Source organism: Populus alba, chromosome 12 (genome assembly GCF_005239225.2).
Source record: "Populus alba chromosome 12, ASM523922v2, whole genome shotgun sequence".
Lineage (NCBI taxonomy): Eukaryota > Viridiplantae > Streptophyta > Magnoliopsida > Malpighiales > Salicaceae > Populus > Populus alba.
The window spans coordinates 10,568,184-10,582,477 of NC_133295.1; the positions used below are offsets into that span (position 1 = coordinate 10,568,184).

The window sequence follows — 14,294 nt, forward strand, 5'->3', positions numbered from 1 at the left end:
ATAACCTGACCAAATCTGATGTTATTAGTATAGATCCGTTTTCTGAGGATTCTGATATCTCTCCCCATGTTCGATCAATTTGTACTCATAACTCTGCAGGTACTGGTACTTTACTCTCTGGCACACCTGAAGCTCCATTCTCATCTACAGCCCCTCAAGCTTCATCTGAGATTGTGGATCCACCTCCACGTCAGTCCATCCGTATTCGTAAGTCTACAAAACTACCAGATTTTTGCTTATTCTTGTTATTCTTCATCATTTACTTCCTTTTTAGCTTCTATTCATTGTCTCTTTGAGCCCTCTTCCTATAAAGAGGCAATTCTTGATCCGCTTTGGCAGCAAGCTATGGATGAGGAACTTTCTGCTTTGCATAAGACAGATACTTGGGATCTGGTTCCTCTACCTCCTGGTAAGAGTGTTGTTGGTTGTCGTTGGGTGTATAAGATCAAGACTAATTCTGATGGGTCTATTGAGCGATACAAAGCTAGGCTGGTTGCAAAAGGATACTCTCAACAGTATGGTATGGACTATGAGGAGACATTTGCCCCGGTTGCAAAAATGACTACTATTCGTACTCTTATTGCTGTAGCTTCGATTCGTCAATGGCATATTTCTCAGCTTGATGTTAAAAATGCCTTCTTGAATGGAGATCTTCAAGAAGAAGTTTATATGACACCCCCTCCTGGTATTTCACATGACTCTGGATATGTTTGTAAGCTTAAGAAAGCATTATATGGTCTCAAACAAGCACCTCGTGCTTGGTTTGAGAAATTCTCTATTGTGATCTCGTCTCTTGGCTTTGTTTCTAGCAGTCATGATTCTGCTCTTTTTATCAAGTGCACTGATGCAGGTCGTATCATTCTGTCTTTATATGTTGATGACATGATTATTATTGGTGATGATATTGATGGTATTTCAGTTTTGAAGATAGAGTTGGCTAAACGATTTGAAATGAAGGATTTGGGTCATCTTCGATATTTCCTGGGTATTGATGTAGCATATTCACCTAGAGGTTACCTTCTTTCTCAATCGAAATATGTTGCAGATATTCTTGAGCGGGCTAGACTTACAGATAACAAGACTGTTGATACTCCTATTGAGGTTAATGCAAGGTACTCTTCTTCTGATGGTTTACCTTTGATAGATCCTACTTTATACCGCACTATTGTTGGGAGTTTGGTATATCTCACAATTACTCGTCCAGATATTGCATATGTTGTTCATGTTGTTAGTCAGTTTGTTGCTTCTCCTACTACTGTTCACTGGGCAGCTGTTCTTCGTATTTTGCGATATCTTCGGGGTACAGTTTTTCAGAGTCTTTTACTCTCATCCACCTCTTTCTTGGAGTTGCGTGCATACTCTGATGCTGATCATGGTAGTGATCCCACAGATCGCAAGTCTGTTACCGGGTTTTATATCTTTTTAGGTGATTCTCTTATTTCTTGGAAGAGCAAGAAACAATCTATTGTTTCTCAATCATCCACTGAAGCAGAATATCGTGCCATGACATCTACCACCAAAGAGATTGTTTGGTTACGTTGGTTACTTGCTGATATGGGAGTTTCCTTTTCTCATCCTACTCCTATGTATTGTGACAACCAGAGTTCTATTCAGATTGCTCACAACTCGGTTTTTCATGAGCGAACTAAGCACATTGAGATCGATTGTCATCTTACTCGTCATCATCTCAAGCATGGCACCATTACTTTGCCTTTTGTTCCTTCTTCCTTGCAGATTGCAGATTTCTTCACCAAGACGCATTCCATCTCTCGTTTTCGTTTTCTGGTTGGCAAACTCTCGATGCTTACAGCTGCCGCATCGTGAGTTTGAGGGGAGATGTTAAATAATATTTATGTAGTATTATTTATTAAGGGTAGAATAGTACTTTCAGTTTAACCTATATATACTTTATTTGTATTTAGGTTAAGTCTAAGCATTCATAATATACAGATTATTCAGAATTCTAGCCTCCCTTTTGTGTTTGATCTCAATAAGTTTAACATATTGTTCTTCTAGAATTGACCTGCCTCCAATTTCCAGTTTCTCTAGAGTTGTTAACTGGAGCACGTAATCTGGAAGTGCTTTCAGTTTGGATAATTACAAATTTTCAAGGAACGAAGAGACGGCATAATGGTTGAAATGGAGATGTTTGTTTTATCTTCATTTCCTCCTTCTCCTATTTGTCCTAGAATCATCGCAAATTATCCTCCTATTTGTCCTAGAATCAAACCTTAATTCTAAATGAGTGAGGTGTTTCTTGTTATGAAGTTCTGCTTTCTTAACCTCATCTGGATCTTTCACATCTCCCAGCCATCTTATCCTCAGATATCCTTGAAGGTGGTTCAAGTTTCTCAAATCCCCAATATTAGACTCTTCACCACTACCACTCACATGAAACTCATCTAATTCCCGAAGAGAACTTAACCCCTCAACTCCTCTCATCTTCATAAACTGAAAGTTATTAACACTGAGATGTCTTAATTTGACTAGTCTTCCTATGTTATCAGGCAGCCTTTCAAGTTTCTCACAACCCGAGACATCTAAAGTTAACATATTATACAATTCACACATCTCTTCAGGTAACTCCTTAATCTTATTCCAAGAGAAGTCAACATGCCTCAGGTGTATCAACTTTTCTATGTTGGATGGGACTTCTTCTATTCCACATCTTGACAACCTCAATGTTCTTAGACAACTCAAATTAGCTATTAAGTTAGGTAAGGCCGCATTCATCGATGAAGAACGACGACCATCAACAATCAGGCTCCGAAGCTTTTTGAAACTATGAATGGTCGCAGGTAATGGGTTGGTATCATAATTTCTAAAAACTACCATGGAGTGTCGGGCATCTCTAGAAAAAGAGTCTATCTTGGACTCTGCCGCACCATCGATATCTACACTAAAACATTCATTTTTTGTCAAGTTTTGTGCCAAATCATGCACCATGTCATGCATCTTACAAGCATAAATGCTGCCATCACCCTCGTCTTTCTCAAAATCTTGAAAGAAAGAGTGTGCGGCTAAAGCTTCGAAGCACTCACGACCCATTACTTCCATCTCTTTATTATGTGTTTCCCGAAGGAAACCTTATGCCATCCACAGTTTGATCAAAGTATCTCTTTTAAATGTAAAGTCTTTTGGAAAGACTGCATAATATGAGAAACACCGTCTCATATCAGAGGGCAGGTCATGGTAGCTCAACTGTAAAGGAGCCAAAAGATTGCTTTCAGCTTCTTTTATCTCCCAAAGATGGTTGTTCAACACACTTTCCCACTCTGCTCTGCTTCTTTTGAAGCGCAAAAGACTTCCTAGAGTCTTTGCAGCAAGAGGCAAGCCTTTACACTTCGCTGCAATTTGTCTACCAATATCTTCTAAATTATCATACTCTCTACAGGTCTTTTCAAAACATGCAAACTGACTGAACAGTGATCAACATTCCTCCGTAGAGAGAAGTCCTAGTTCTAAAATGTCAATGGGTGAGGAGCCCATGCTACTCGCGACATTCTTCTTTCGTGTGGTCACCAAAATCCTACTTCCAGACAAACCACACTTGAGGGAATCTTTCAGTTGCTCCCACTTTGTGGAATCTTCATTCCACACATCATCTAGGACAAGTAAGAATTTATTTCCCTTAATTGATTCTTGGACATGTTTCACTAAAGTCTGCAATTTGTTTAGATTTTAAGTAGACTCCTTGAGATCTTCAAGGATTGCCTTGGAAATCGTTATCTCATCAAAAGGATCTGATACACAAACCCATATTCTCTTCTCAAAACGGGTCTCCACCTCATGATCATTATAAACTAGCTTAGCAAGGGTTGTCTTCCCTATCCCTCCCATCCCTACTAGAGAGATTGTACGAAGGGCTGGTCCTTGACTACTCTCACTCAACAACCTTTCCATTACCCTATCTTTATCATTTTCTCTACCCTTAACATTTTTTACATCTATAACAGAAGCGGTTTCATGATGTATGGAGGGCTGTTTAATTCTCGCTTCCAATGATTTGAAGTCGAACATATTTTTCACAATCACAATGACATCTATTCTTTCATTCAGTTCTTTTATCTTATAAGCAACACGACGACGCAAACCAACTTCTCTAAAACGAAAGTAAGAGAAGATCATGAAAGAGCATACCTTCTTTTTATTCTTGTGGGGATGTTCATGTACCTTGCTTTGCGATTTTGCAATTGCAGTGCCCCACTCATCCAAAACATCATCCATGTCGTAAGATATGTCTTTGAGTTGATCTAACCAAAGTTTGACATACCCCTCCTCCAATTGTCTTTCCTCTGCATTGGCAAGCACAGCTTGGATGGCTCGGAAACTGCTGGTGAGCTTTTCAACCTCGTTCTTGACACCAACAACGAGCCTCACTTCTTGTCCCACCTCCTGAATAATGATTGATCTCAGCTGCTCCAAGACTACGGAAACAAGAGCATCAGCCATATTATTCAGAACTAAGGAATGGTTGAGAGACGATAGAATTTAAATAAAAGGATAATAAATTTGGGAATGTGCAATATAGGCAGGAATTGATTGGTTGAGAAAAGAGGAGAAATAAAAAAGGGGAGCTTATGATTTGATGGTGCTTCATATGATCTATTACTTGATGTATATATAGTGCATTGGAAAAGGCCATGGAATCTTAATTTCATGTACTGAAGCAAGAGCCAAAATGGCTTTTTGCTTTCTTTGTAGCCATTTCTACATTTAAACTGTAGAAATGGCCAAAATGACCAACGACTATTTTTATAGCCGTTGGCCAACAACCTTTTTTTTTTTTTTTTTTTACATAGAAAATTTTATCTATAAATATATGAAAAAAACTTGTAATTTGTCTAAAGAACCTAAGTGGTTTAATATCAAAAATACTTTTCTAGAAATAATAAGTCATAATTATTTATCATACATCCTTGAAAGAAGCTTTAATTATAATTGGGAACATTTTAATTTTTGATTTCGTGTTTTATGAGCCGTGAAAGTATGAAATAGTAAGGAAAATATGGGTTTCTAAAGCACCTTGAATTTCTTTAGATTTCTAACTTAGTTTTTTTTGTTTCTCTTCCCTGCGATTTACGAGTCACAAATACTTGAAATACTAAGGAAACAATGAGCTCTTAAGCACATTGAATCTTTTTAAATTTCTATCTTACATATCTCATATCTCATAAATCATAGGTTATAAATTTAGTATGAATCAAACACAAATTTCAAGAAATCTGCATTAGTTCTCCTTGGTACTTTGTAGACATATCTAAGGGTGTGATCCACATTGACTAAAGGTTCTTTCTTTTTAGACTTTGAGTCCAAGTTTGTTCATCATAGCGAACTTATCCTAGGAAAACTGATGGGATTAAAAAACATCAACACCATAACAATTACAAGGTAAACCAAACACCAAGCACCTTATCTTAGGTAGGATGTACTAAAGGTGCCAATACATTTCTTTTACACAACTAGTCCCTTACCTTAAACTCTTTGAAAGACCAGTTAGGTTTTCTAGTGACCAAATACTAGATGGTGACGCCTTTATTCACAAAAACAAAAACCACGACATGGAATCACCATTCCCGGGAAGGGTCGCCGCGAGGGTGCGATAAAATTAACCAAACTTATTAAATACGATAGACTTAATGACCCGAGTCTCATATTTCTTACTTTATAAATTCTAGTGTCACCTTAACTTTGATCTTCTTACGTTCGAAAAAAAACAAGGCCTGGACCGCGACGTTGCATCGACCACCAATATAAGTTTACTTGGGTAACTTTTTTTTTTTTTAATTTATATATAAATTAAATTTAAGCCTTCGATATTTGGTTTATTATAATTGGGCTTTTTAATTTTTTTTTTTAATATGGGTTTCATGGTCTTATCATGATTTTACATCCTAGATCACGTATTTCACATGTTAACTATTATTGGTCCAAGTTGATCTAATATGCCGCCATCTCAATATTTTTTCTTAAAAAATATGCAATCTAATATTTCATTATTTGAATGTTTTAAAAGTATTTTGGTCATTACACATCAAATTTCTAACTTTTTTATATCTTAGCATTTTTTTAGGCTGAAAAAAATGAACCTACTCGTAATGTAACATAGAAAAATACACTTGTGTTAACTATATTAACAAGGACAAGAGCCTAGAATACATGACAAGAGCCTAGATTTAGTATTATATATACACACACACTTGTAGAATTAAGTCCACAGGAAAGGAAGGACATAGCTAGCCTAACAAAAAAAAAAAAAGCATCCACCATCACAAGATTTAAAGAGAACTTGAGAATGTTTAAGAATATAATAATAATTATTTGTTAAAATATTTTTTATTTAAAAATATATTAAAATATTTTTTTTTAATTTTAAAAAATTATTTGTATATCAATATATCAAAATAATTTAAAAACACAAAAAATTATTAATTTAAAGTAAAAAAAAAAAAAAAAATTTAATTTTTTTTTAAAAAATATTTTTTAAAATACAAAAATAAACAATAAAAGTGAATAGGGATCTCCACAACTATTTTTTCTCGTCAGAATGTGCTTGGTTGATTTAACATCATAGAACAATAAATTTAAAAGCTTGAAATATATCATTGGTCACTAATCCCTTCTCCATAATTACATTTTTCATAAAAAAATCATCTAGCAAGAGTTTTTTTTAAAATATTTTTAAAATATAAAAATAAAGCAATAAAAGTGAATAGGGATCTCCACAACTATTTTTCTCGTCAGAATGTGCTTGGTTGATTTAACATCATAGAACAATAAATTTAAAAGTTTGAAATATATCATTGGTCACTAACCCCCCCTCCATAATTACATTTTTCATAAAAAGATCATCAAGCAGGAGGTGCTCAATCTCACCTAACACATAGTCGACACCATAACAACTTACCAACTAGAGCATTTAATATTAAAAGATTGCTCAAATGAAAAAAAATAATTCTATAGATGGATTGATAATTTTACAATATAGTAAAAACGACCTTAATTAAAAACTTTTAGAGATGGAATTTTGACCAATTGATTTTCAAGATTTTCTTGCGATTTAAAATGCTCTATGATAAAGCCAAGATGAAGAACAAGAAGCCAAGATCAAAGTTAAAGTCCATGTAAAAGAAAAAAGAAAACATATTTTAGATTGTTTTGGAACAAATTTTTTATTGTAATTGAATTTAATTATAGTATTTGATTTGAAATCAATTGATAAATAAATTGAATTTATAATAAAATTTAATTCATTCTATTTTTTATTTTATTTTATTATCTTTATCTTATTTCTTCAAAGTTTTTTTTAATAAATAAATATTTTGAAAATAATAATTTTAGTATTATATTCTTCATTTTTAAAATTATAAATAAGAGGAGTTGATATCTGATTTATTTTTGTAATACTTGTATAATTCTTAATATTCAATAGGATTTTAAAAATAAAATCTCATTAAAAAAAATTAAATTTAATTTAATTTAGAGAATTCAAAACATGCCATAATGTCATTCTCATTTGCTATAAAATTCCAATTTCATAACATAAAATATTTTCTACATATGGGATTTTCGTAGGCTTTATTTTTGGAAGCTATAATTTGGTTGGGCTTGTAATTGTATTTCCTTACGGCCCTTTTAGCTTAGTTTTATGGGATATTTATTTTGCTTCAACTATGTGGTAAATATTATTTTTACAAAATAATAAATAGTAAAAACAAAGAACACAACAGCAACACAAAACAGGGCACTGCTGCAAAGTGCAAACACAAGCTTCAGTAGATTCCCATAATTCTTCTGTTGGATATCAGGATAATTCAGTTTCTTTCTCTCTGTTTTTGCTAAAAGAAAACAAGAAAAAGATGAATACTTCCAAGTACATGGATAAGCAAATCACCGAACTTTCCCAATCCCAGTCCCTCAATTTCTTGGGCGATGATGATAAACAAGAAGTACAAGATGGGGATCATGGCTTCGAATTCAACACTGTTCGCTCTCTTTCACAATCACTCAACGAAGATCTTGATGAAACCAGCTTTACGGTACCGTTTCTCTCTTTTTATCAGTAGTTGAGATTATCCATGTTTTGTTTGGTTTCTGGGAAAATATTGGGAAATATGATTACTAATTCACTGATCTTATTAGATATAAGATGAGTATAGGATGAAACTTTGGTTGGTTTGTTTATGCCTTGTCGAAAATTTGACAAAAGTACCCAACTTTATGTTGTTTTTAGTAGCAAGTTGAATTTGGTATTATGGGTTTAACTGTATATAGCTTAGTTTGTATTGGTATTGAACTATATGTCCAAATTATCATCTGGCAAGTTTGTATTTACGAGAAAAAGGTGATGCTTTTGTGATTAAGCCTACTGCTTGTATTTTTACCACTTTGTTTTTATTGGACTATGATATAAGCCTGCTGCCCGTATTTTTGCGGAGATAGCATGCCGAAATATGTTCCTTTAGTACAATGCATATTGAATTGCTAATTGTAGATTGCTTAATTGCTTTTTGGGTGATAACCTACAGGGTTGGAGTTTCATGGATCCCATCGATTCTGCAAAATACTCTGCCGAGAAAGTTGGGGCTTCCAGCAATGCAGCATTGATTTCTGAGATCGATAGAAAGATGAAGGAGCATGTTGACATATTGCTACACTCTATTGAGTGTCTCAGTGCTCGAGTGTCTAAATTGGAAAGTAAAACGCACCAAATAGATGTTGTTGATGATATAAAGGAATTATTGGAATTGAATCAAGGGAAAACTGATGGGAAGCTAAGGGAAATGAAGAATATTCTTGTGGAGGTACTTTTATCTTCTTAAAAGTTTTATTAATTTTGATGTTCAATCTCAGAGCACAATTCTGATGCTTTAGGCTAACATTAAATGAAATTGGGAGGCTTGGTAGGGGCAAGAAAACAAAAGGTAGATCAACTTCTATAAGCTTAGGAGTTGGGAAAAATGGGCGGTCTTCAATAAATCATTTTATACAAGCTTCAGTTATGACATTAGACTCCTTAAAGTCACAGGTTCTCAAACATACCTCTTGTCAAATCCTTAATAATGCTTTTGGCAATTTAAATGTGTTAAACTTAATAAATAACTTGTTCTTAAATATGTGTTGCTTGAGGTTCATAAAGCAATGGTAGATGGTGTAGGAAAGATTTGGATGACCGTGTCCTTGTTCTTTGCAGTTAGTTAGGTCTTTGCGAGATTGGGGATTTAGTATATATATATATATTTTTTTTGTGAAAAAGCTTTTATGTAATTTGGTTGGTGTTAGTAGGGTGTTTTACTTTCTAATTTTAATTCTGCTTCTTCCTCAGGGTTGTATGGTGAATGAGTCATTGCTTTCAACTCTTTTGTTATGTTGTTTCTTGGTTTTCCCTTTTGTTAATCCTAGTTTTTACTGCCAGTTATGATGTACCTTGACCATTGTCTTACTTAGATATGCACCATTATTCTTATTTGATCTATTGGAATTCCTGAACAACCAAATGCCCATCTTTCTCATGTAAGTACAGCACACGTCTATTGTCAAGATGAGGATTTCTTTGTAGCTCTCTTTCTCGATTCATTAAGGTTTGGAACACACCATACTATGCCTAGAGACATAACTATTTGATTGGGATGCTAATACTCTGAGATGCCTATCATGTCAGCTTAAATCCTAAACCTTCTCTTAAGTTCATAGCAGAGAATTTAGATCTTTCTTGGTAGATTAGGTGTGTTATGGTACCTCATATTAATGAGAAGTCACTTGCTAAGTGCCCATATAAATGAAAGTACCCATGACCCCTGAACTTAGGTTCTAGTTTCAAGTTGATGTCCTTCCATGTGTTAAAATGACCCTTGCACATGCAAAGCCAAAGAAACTCTCTAGTGTTCAGCTCCCAAATAAGTGGGAGTAGAACTTGATGCTTTCATTGATACGTGTTGGCTTATATAGTTGGTATCCTCTTAGTATAGCAAGTTGTGTGCTCCCATGGTTTTTTATGTTTTAGAAAGTGGAGCCAGATGCCTTTCTATGGTGATGCTGCACTTGGGTTGTTTAAAATGCTTTCATTTGAGAAGCAGTAAGCTTAATATTATGGTGGCTCACATGCAACAGCAAGATTGTTGATAACTACAATGAGTTTGGAATTCATAATTGGTTAATAGTGAAGGGTTTTTTCTTTTCTTTTCATGGTGCATCCTTGTTTGAGAAACTCTCGTCTTGGTCCTCTTCTCCCCTATAGGTGGTAGCAGAGTCAATGTTTCTACTAGGACAACCGGTTAGGCAGTTTGTTCAGTGGCTTCTACAGTTGAGTGAGCTATTAGCTTACTCTTAAAAAAAGATTTGGTTCATCCCTAGCTACTCTGGAAATTAGTTTATTCATGCATGAGCTTTGCGTGCATACACAAGAGTGCTTTTCAGTTTGAGATGCGGTTTATTCATGTATATTCATGCTGTCACAATTTTTTGCTGTTCTTGATCCTCCAGTTGGGCAACAAGTCTTGTTAGAAAAAAATCTTAGATGGCTAAGGCCCTTTCGTTTCCATATTTTCTTCACACAGACAATCACCTTTTTTTATCTTTTTTCTTTAATGTAACAATCCTTTAGAACTTTCACTCCCAAATTACTTGTCTGTTTGAGATATGATTTTAATTGAATTCGTTTAGCTCTCTGTTTTTGGGTGAGTTTTCCATTCTGTTGTAGATGCCATGCAGAAGCACCACAGGTCCCAAATATAACTATCATATATTTTCATGTAGCACGTACGCAGTCCTTGTGCCTGAAGAGATTGCATATATACTTCGGTTACTGTTGAATCATTCATTTTTCATGATCTCACAAATTAATGAACAGTGGCAATTTTTTACTGATTTATTTCCAGCACAAAATATTATTCATTATTCTTCTGTGGGAAAGGGAAGTTATTGCTGAAGGTAGCCTTTTTGCCAATATTATTACAATTTTTCTCTAGCTCTCTCTGCAGAAATATGGCTATAACAGAGAGAGGTCCACAGAAACAATGTAGCAATACCACCAACTATTCATTTGAGGGATGCACTTGTAATGCTTCTTAACATGGCAAATTATTGCAGGTTCAAGGTGGTGTCCAAGATTTGAGAGATAAACAAGAGATAGCGGAGGCTCAGCTACAACTGGCAAAGCTTCAAATGTCCAAAAATAACCAGCAAGTGGAAAAGCAAAATGTCACTGGTCAAGCATATGAAGCACCTTCATCGGTCTCTCAGCAATCCCATCAGCTGCTTCCTATTCTAGGTGCTAGTCCACAACTTCTTTCTCCCACTTTTAGTTTTTAGTGTTACAAACATACTTACTCAGATTCATCCTCGAGCAACAGCTCCAGCAACACCTGTTGCAACAGCACCACAGCTTCCCACCCAGCTCCTCCAGAACCAGACGACTGCCCCCCCTGTTCCAAAGCAAGAACCTTACAATTCACTGGTAGTTCTTACTCCAGATAGCACATATCAGCAATACCAGGTTCCTCCAGCTCAACAGTCGCAACCAATACCCTATAATCACCAACCGTATCAACCAATGCCTCATTTTCCCCAAAATTCACAGTTACCCCAACTGCCTCAAGTGCACCCAGATTCCAGTACGGTTAATCCTCAAGCCCACTATCCATCGAGTCTTCATACTGAAGTTCCTTATTTACCAGCTCATAGCATCTCTCAGCCACCTGGCAGGTCTCCACCTCTCCAACAGTATAATGTAGGTTCTACCCAGCAGATCTATCCTCAACCCCCAAACAGGCAATATGTAGAGTCTACTCTTGCAAGTTTTCCAGCACATGCGAAAACAAACATTATGGACTCTTACCATTATGTTGCTTCTCCATGCAACAATGACAATTCATCTATAAAACCATCACAACCCATACTATCTCCTCCGGTCCTGGGTGGTGAAAGCATTCACAAACAATTGCCGACTGCCCGTCTACTGCCGAATGCTATACCATCTGCCTCTAATGTGGATGCTGGATCAGGTTCTGGTGGGAGTGGAAACAGGATACCGGTTGATGATGTTGTTGACAAGGTTGCTACGCTGGGATTTCATAGAGACTTGGTGAGAGCAACAGTGAGAAAATTGACGGAGAATGGGCAGTCAGTTGACTTGAATACTGTGCTAGATAAACTGATGAATGGGTAACCTTGCCACAGCAGGGTGGATTCATACATTGAAGTTATATGTTGTTTCAGCTGATTTGATTGGTTGATTTACGTGGAATATCATATTGCACTAGTGATGGGGACACCGAACCCGAAATATTATTTATGCACGCAAATGATCATAGACGATGGAGGATAGCTCAAACAATTGAGAGATTGGACTTTAACTTATGTTTTGGGTTTAATTTATATAAACTTTTAAATGAGTTTTATTAATTTGGCTTTATTTGTTGGGCTTGATTTAATTATTGTTGGGTATTTTATTTAGCGGGCCATAAGCCCAATCGCTTATTATAGTTAGGGTTTTAGTATCAATACCCTACTTTTCTAAATGTTAAAAAACTTTTGATGATTAATGAAAAAATTGCAGAATTTGCATATCTCCAATCTCCTTTCTTCCTCTTCTTTAGCTTCTTTCTTTCTCTAAAGCTTATTTCTTTTTTTGCTTTAATTCTTTTTATTTGTTGTTCTGCATCAAATTTGGTATCAGAGCACGGCTTTTAATTGTTCTTACAATTAAACGGTCCATAATGTTTATGCTAAATCCTAGATCCAGTTTGATCTAAAAAAAATAAAAATTTATTCACTGTTCACTGTGCAAAAAAAAAAACCTATTGTTCTGATTTTAAAAAAAAAATTGTTCATCATCCATGACTGTAATCGGGTTTTCCAGCAGCGGCGCCCCTGCCATCTGCGACGTCTCAGCTAGTCATAACGGCGCCCCTGCCATCAGCGGCGCCTCAACCAGTCACAGCGGCAGACCCACCACCAAGAAGACCTGCACATCAGTCCACCGATCCACGCTGATTTGCTACCTCCGACACAGACCAGCGGCAACCACCAGATTGACACCGCAAGAGACATCAGTGGATCTCCGGCTTCAGCAGCACAAAACCACCAGCAACAGCCACCCACAAACCCATCACAGCCAGCACCGACTGGTGGTTCACCGCAACAAAGGCAGCACAACAGATCTTCACCTGCCACCGTCCACAGTGCCATCACCTTCAGCAGCCACAACAAGTCGCCCACGCCAGCAGCAGTAAATCCTCGTCGATGGCAGCGTGTTGCAGGTAAGATATGTGGGAGATGTTCAACAGGGGGAAACATTTAAAAAGAGAAGTTACCGTTACATGGAGACGCACCGTTTTACTTAATTCGCACCGTTTTACTTACTTGAGTTTTACTTTACTTAATACGCAACGTTTTAATTAGTGTAATCTAGAATACACGAGGTCCTGCTCTTATTGTCTATTCCTGCCTATATATAAGGGCAGTTGTAACCGAATAGAAATATATAGATATCAAGAAGAATTATCTTAACATCCCTTCTGCACCTCTGTTCTCTCTGCTATTCTACTTTCTATCCTCTTCTTCCTCACGTCTGTTATTCAATTTTTCTCAAAACAATTGTTCTCGCACCTAGTGGTATCAGAGCCAATATCTTCAGACCTTAACCATGGCTCATGACACAAGGTCCCAAGATATGAAGAAATTAGAAGGAGCAATAGCAACAGCTAACTTGGAACAAGCTCAATGGAATGACAAAATGGCCAGATTATTGGAACAACAAGGGCAACAACAGCTGTCCAGCGACACCAGACTTTTAAGGTTGGAGGAGCTCATTTCAGGTATTTCTCTGCAACAAAACACACTATTACAGAAACTGCACTTCCCTACAGGGGAGACAAGCTCTAGCCAAGAACACTCACGCAACAGTCAAGAAGGAATGTTTGGCAAGAATGACTGGCAGTATGGGGGACACTACAAGTTTCACAAGCCGAGGCGTGATTTTCCTTCTTTCGAAGGGGAAGATGTCCACAAATGGTTGTATAAATGCAACCAATATTTTGAGATAGAAGAAGTACCTGACGCAGATAAACTCAAACTAGCTTCTTATTACCTGGACGACACGGCGCTGTATTGGCATCAAAATTTCATGCGCAGCAATGGTGACAGGGTAGTAACTTGGAGTGAATATGTGGAAGCCATTTGTGGAAGGTTTGGAGGACATAAGGATCCTCTAGAGGAGCTCAAAGATTTGAAACAAGATGGCGAATTGGAAGCTTACATCAAGGACTTTGACGTTCTGTGGAATCGGGCAGAAA

The 14,294-nt window shown here is 36.4% G+C and overlaps 1 protein-coding gene and 1 pseudogene across 1 annotated transcript; one reads left to right on the top strand and one right to left on the bottom strand.

Moving 5' to 3' along the window:
* Window positions 1-2,160: 2,160 nt before the first annotated feature.
* LOC140956232 (putative disease resistance protein RGA3) lies at window positions 2,161-4,461 on the bottom strand (annotated as a pseudogene).
* Window positions 4,462-7,695: 3,234 nt separating this feature from the next.
* On the top strand, window positions 7,696-12,566 carry LOC118044889 (uncharacterized). The gene is made up of 4 exons (XM_035053369.2): window positions 7,696-8,039; window positions 8,529-8,804; window positions 11,089-11,269; window positions 11,352-12,566. Exons 1-4 carry the CDS (start codon window positions 7,860-7,862, stop codon window positions 12,164-12,166), a joined length of 1,452 nt encoding a protein of 483 aa, XP_034909260.1. The 5' UTR covers window positions 7,696-7,859; the 3' UTR covers window positions 12,167-12,566.
* Window positions 12,567-14,294: the final 1,728 nt, after the last annotated feature.

Excerpts from the sequence above, each read along its gene's own strand:
- LOC118044889 (XM_035053369.2), top strand. The coding sequence starts at position 7,860 with ATGAATACTTCCAAGTACATGGATAAGCAAATCACCGAACTTTCCCAA. Across the intron at positions 8,805-11,088 it reads TGAAGAATATTCTTGTGGAG|GTTCAAGGTGGTGTCCAAGA; the intron begins GTACTTTTATCT and ends AAATTATTGCAG. Across the intron at positions 11,270-11,351 it reads TCAGCTGCTTCCTATTCTAG|CTCCAGCAACACCTGTTGCA; the intron begins GTGCTAGTCCAC and ends CTCGAGCAACAG.